The 6,000-nt window shown below is 37.9% G+C and overlaps 1 protein-coding gene across 1 annotated transcript in view; it reads right to left on the bottom strand.

Moving 5' to 3' along the window:
- Positions 1-5,426, bottom strand: part of Bbox1 (gamma-butyrobetaine hydroxylase 1) — a 41,694-nt gene extending 36,268 nt beyond the window's left edge. The window contains exons 1-2 of the mRNA XM_059259476.1: positions 5,176-5,426; positions 3,889-4,003 (exon numbers count right to left, since the gene is read on the bottom strand). Of these exons, the coding sequence (XP_059115459.1) occupies positions 3,889-4,003; positions 5,176-5,394 (334 nt within the window). The 5' untranslated portion in view covers positions 5,395-5,426. The remainder of the gene's footprint in view (positions 1-3,888; positions 4,004-5,175) is intronic.
- Positions 5,427-6,000: the final 574 nt, after the last annotated feature.

The raw sequence follows: 6,000 nt of genomic DNA on the forward strand, positions 1-6,000 counted from the left end.
GTGAAAGGCAAATAGATTTGAGAGGGATCTCACAGTTACCTGTGAGTTTTCACTTCTTGAGTCATGTGCTTTTCAAACAAAGAGGGGATTCTAGTTATGGACTGAGAAGTTACAATCTGATGAAGTGCATGGCAAAGAAAGGTTCATCTATAAAAAGGGAATATGTAGTTGAGAGTAAATGATTTTTGGTGTGCAATGTTCTCAGTTTTCATTGCTGAAAAAATGAAACAGACTAGTTCAATGGAGAGATTTTAAGTTCTCTATTTTTAAAAATCTCAGTTTTCAATAACAAATGTCATTAAATTCAGAGAGTAATATGAAATATGTTTAGCAACAAAGAGATAAGAAAAATAAGGATTCATTCACTTTGAAACTGTAGTGGTTTGGAAAAAAATAGTCCCCAAAGGGAGTGGCACTATTAGGAGGTGTGGCCTTATTGGAGTAGGTGTGGTCTTGTTGGAGGAAGTGTGTCATTGTGGAGGCGGGCTTTGAGGTCTAATATATGCTCAAGCCATGCCCAGTGAGACAGTCTACTTCCTGTGCTAGCATATTAACATGTAGCAGCTCCTTCTTTGGTACCATGTCAGCCTACATGCCACCATGCTCCCCACCATGATGATAATGGACTAAACCTCTGAAACTATAAGTAGCCAGTTCAATTAAATGTTTCCCTTTATAAGAGTTGCTGTGGTCATGGTGTCTCTTCACAGAAATAGAAACCCTAAGACAGAAACTAATAATAAAAATGAGAAATACATAGGTTCCTGTATATGTTTGTACTATGTAGCATTTCTTTTTTCATTTTACCTCTGTCAGTTAAGTCTTGAGAAGTTCACAGCTCACAAAATAAAAAAGAATGAATAATTATGTCAAATTTCATGTGGAAGTTAAAGTATGATTACCTAAAAACTTTATATTTTATTAAATTAAAGAAAATTTAAATTTATTTTTTGTGTACAGGGTCTGTATGTCATGTGTGTACCACAGTGTCCTGCAGACAGGCTATAATAAAAGAAAAGTTAAAGAGTAGGAGATGTCCATGGACATGGAGGCTCTTATGATAATATGTTACCTTAATCAAAAGCAGGCAGACAAACTCAAAAGTAAACAATGAAAAGGAAAGCCTTGCAGCAATCTGAAACCTGTAAAGGTCTTGAACTCATTTGTCTGGTTTGTCAATAGAGAATCAGCTTAGAGATGAATGGAATGGTATACTTGAACCCTATGTTGGAAAAAACTCATCGTTGCCTCTAGTCTATGGACCAAGCAGTATATGCAATCTATTTTTTACTTTGGCCTTTGACCTCTCCTCTGTTGCTTAGCGATTTCAGTGTTTAGCTCATTGTACTTTCCTGAATTCATCCTTCTGTTTTCTACTTCTGTGGTTTTCTGCATGTCCTTTTCTCTGTGGAATTGTCTTCTTTCTGTCTGTGCCTACAAACTATTCCCCAAAACTCAGTGTGAATAGCAACCTCTCATTTCTACATATCCTTTGCTTTATGTCATCATTAACCTTCAGCACATGGTCTTAATGTACTTAACGTGTTACATGTCCAGGCTTCCTTTTTCACCTTGGTATTTCCTTACACCTTGGTATTCCCTGCACAAAATAGATACCAAATTTCTGTGCAGCTAAATGGCCGTCTATGAGGGAAAGGTTGTTCTCCACATCTTCCTTTCAGTTTGGAGGGACAGTCTGGTCCTGTCCACAGCTGACTGTCATTTATCCTTTCATTTTGTGTTTGGCAACCTATGCCAAGAGGAAGAAAGTGGTGTGCATCTGGACTCCAGATTTTCTAAGCACCGTAGCTCTCATCCCAAGGGAGAGCAGAGGAGGAACATTACAATTGAGTTCAAAAGCAAAGCGCTTTCACCAATTGAAAATCACTTTGTTTACATACTTTGGAGTACTAATGTTTGAAAACACACATTGGAGCAGGGTATCAAGTTCTACAGGCAAAAAGCCATCCAACCAGGGTTCTAAAAATGGCCCATCTATTTTTTCTTTTACCCATAACTGCACAGCTTGAGAATATATTTTAAAGATGAATCTTACTTTGACACATTAGAATATTTTCCAGTGTCTACCTAGCAGCCATTTTTCTTATGTTACTCATGTTCGCAAGCTGTCATTGTGACCGGCTTTTTCCACTACTTAATGGAGGGTACTATCGTTTCCATTTTGCTACTGCCTGATAATACTGAGCAATGTAAGCTATAAAAAACTTCACTTGTCAGGAAATATTAATGGAAGAGGTGTGGCCATTCCTCTTCCAGCATTTAAAAGCTTAAGCTGTGGTAATAAAAAATGTTGACTTTTACTTCCTGAAACGACACAGAGAAGAACTTGAGAGCAATAAAAGCAAAATCCAAATGGATTACAAAACTAGGGCAGAGTTAAAGAAGAAGAAGAATACCAAAAAACACATTTAAGACATTGCTATTTACCCAAACCATGGCTGTGAAATTATGTTGTTGGAGACCCCCCTCCCCAAAGAATCCAGAAACATACTCTTTGAAAGAAAGAAGCAAGTATAGTTTCCTCTCTACACTCATCTGCCTCCAACCACCCAGCAGAGCTAGAAAAAGGGGAATGGATCCTTGGTTCAGACATAACAGTGGGACAAATCCTTATCAGCTGTCACAGTGGTGAAACCAAGCTCTTAGAGGAGTTTAATTCCTGACAAGACTGGTTGGTCTGTGCTTAAAGAGAAGAGGAAACTACAGTACCTTGTTAGTGAAAGCTGCCTGACAAGTTGATTGTTAAGTAACATTTCCACTTCCAGTGAACTGTCGTAAGACTAGTTTAAAAATCCCACACAATATCACATGTGAGGTTTGAAAGGGTAAAGAAGAACTGCCTTTAGTAAAAGACTTAGAGTTCCCCAAAGAGGTGGCACAGAATTCACCCAGGTGGTCATTTCCTGAAAGGGATGGTAGTCTGATAAATGCTGACAGTGGAAAAGAAGATTCAGGGAAATGTGCTGGGCTAGTGTGCCTGTGGGAGTTTATTAGAGTTTGCCTTTGACCTGCACAATCATATGTAATGATCTGTAGAACAATATAAAAGAAATCAGAGACTTTCCAGCCCCCCGTTACATTTCCACTTGGCCTGTGTTATTGTGAATTTCTTAGAAGTTTTATTTTAAATTACCCATTTGTTTTCAGCATTTATTTTACCTATTATCTGTGAGATAACACCCCCGACCATTTGCCACTGAATCTATCTTTTGGTTATCTCTAAACGTATTTTTGCTCACAGATCCTCTGAGACCTGTATAAATGCTCTCCAGAGAAACAGGCATGCACACACAGTCATGTGCAAGCTCAATTCTGGTCTCATTGTTTCCCAGCTTTACTCACATAGTCTCATGATGGATACCAGGGTAGGAATTTGTGCTTTGCTATTTTTTTTTTTTTTTTGCTGTTCTGACTTTATACATTGTTAAGAATGACACACTATCTCTGATTTACTCTGGTCCTTTGCAAAGAGCACAGAAGGAACATCTTGGATCCCCAGCTTTAACTTCAGATGAGAAGGGCTCAAGCCCATTGTCCTTTCTCCTGCTAGTGCTTTAGAATGTTTCTGTTCTCATTTTCAGTTTTGCCCAAATGATCTGTGTTACTAACACATTAAACATTCCTCATAAACTACAATATTGTTTTAATGAAGATACAAGGGCTTGAATTTTCTCCTGAGCAAATCCTTAGGAAGTGAGAAAGAGATATAAATACCGATTACATTGATTTGATCATTTTGTAATATATGTATGTATAAGATCATTCTACAGTGTCCTGTAAATACACCCAGTTCAAATAATACTATTTCTCTTCAAGTAATTCCTACTATAAGATTTTAGTATAGACTGAAGATGATGGCAATGTTACCTGGTAAGAACAATTCTTCTTGGAGTCTTGCTCTGGCCTGTTGGGAAAAGCATCTTTTCTTCAGCCAATTAGCTTCAAATTCACTGTAATGCTCGTTGGGCCATGTGATATAAACCTTATAACACAGAAAGCAATTATCATCTATTTGTACATTGCACAGCTATAAACTTCTGCCTTCTGAAGTTGCTTTTTTTTGGAATGTTATTTAAAATGATCAGAGAATTCAGTTAAACATTACTTTCCCTTTCCCCAACAAGTTGAAGGTCTACTTCTGGTGCCTAAGGATGATGAGACAATGTGTAAGAAATAGAATTTTGCTAACCTGACATTTCTGCTTTACATGCTCTAAATATGTGATCCTCAAACTTCCTATGAGAGGGCATGACTACTGAGAGTGAGAATTGGGAATAGAGAACTTAAGCTGAGAGGATGGCAGACTGACTAATGGGGAAAGGATGGGTTTTCTGATCACATTTGTTCTTTTGGTGAGAATTTGGAAACAAGAAAGAAAGAAAGATGGTGGATGCCTCATCTCATTGATTTTGAGAGTGATGCTCTTAGGACATTACTTCTTACACACCTACTCACTAGTTTGGATAAATAATACCAATCAGTGTGATTTCTGAGTGAGAGCACTATGCTGAACAGTATGATAAACATTTCCATCCAGATTAGCTCATTGAATTCTGACATTGATGTGAACAATTTCTGTACTTTTCTAGTTTGATGGAAGAGTAAACGTGAGTAACAGATGCACCATTTTTATGGTATAAATTGAATGATTGTATTTCAAGGCTGCTACACACTGAAAGTAAACAAGGCAATTTGCATATTTTATTAAAATGGTAGTAGTAAAAGGTAAAAAATTATACAATTTGAAGGGAAAACAGAATATATCAGCAGGCTGTACATATATATTTATATGTGTATATGTATATGTAACAATATTAAAGAGAACTAGGCCACCAGTTTGAGAGAGAGAGAGAGGGAGGGGGATATGGGAGGGGTTGGAGGAAGGAAAGGGAAAGGCACAGGTGATGTAATTAAATTTCAGTTAAAATAAACAATATACACATTAAAGAGAAAAAGTAAAGGAAAGCATTGTAGTTATGATAGCAAGAGCTGATTCTTCCACTAAGTATGCCTACTCTATACCAAGTGCTCTACAAACATGTGACGGAGATGGCTTGTTCTATATATAAGTTAAAGAAGATTGATTTACATTATTATAAACTAACCCCCTGATTTAACTCAAAAGAGAAGGGAAAGTTCACGAGAGATAATTACCTTTTTCCAGTCAAATGTCAAGTCTTTGATTCTAATGTTCACATCGAGAGCTTCCAGGAGAAGTTTCCGAGCTTTTGCAGAGTGCAGGTAGCATTCAGAACACTGGCAGTTGTCTCTCAGCCATACTGATGGGTAGAGGGACTCTGTCCCATCATGCCAGAAGATCTGCATCAGATGAGCCCCATCCACTGCTTCCGCCTTTAGGATGGCACAGTGCATGTTTCTGGTCTTTGAAGATAAATCCTACCAGCTCCCTGCTATGACAAGTCAATGTTAAAAGTAATAGGCAGGCAGATTGGACCTGAACCTGACCTCTACAATAATACAAGTGGACTCTGGCCTTTGCTATCTGATCAGCAGTGTAAGCTTGCCGTTTGACCAATGCTGGGACCTTTGTTCTGATTAGAGTATTTCACATGTTGTAAACAGAAACAGAATGACTAGCTTAAAGATAAAAATGCCACACCAAAATCCAATGGAAAGAATTCCTTGTTCTTTTAGCAGAAATTTTAGATGATAAAGTGAGAACCAATGATACCCCCATTTATACAACTGTGTTTTCAGAAAAATTGCTTGGCAAATGGAAAATGTAACGTTTGCCTCCTTGTTTTGGTTTTTCAGTGCTGAAGATTTAGCCCAGGGCTTTACACCGGCCAGACAGGTACTCTACTGTTGAGCTTCAGCCCCAACTCACATCTCTGCTGTTTTAACTGATGACAACTCCACCTGGCCTTTGAAACACAGCATGCTTCCATGATGGTCAGTGACTACCAAGGGACTACTAATGCAATTAATTTGCTTAAAGGTTAGCATGACTCAGAATAT

The sequence above is a fragment of the Peromyscus eremicus genome, chromosome 4 (assembly GCF_949786415.1).
Source record: "Peromyscus eremicus chromosome 4, PerEre_H2_v1, whole genome shotgun sequence".
NCBI classification, from domain to species: domain Eukaryota; kingdom Metazoa; phylum Chordata; class Mammalia; order Rodentia; family Cricetidae; genus Peromyscus; species Peromyscus eremicus.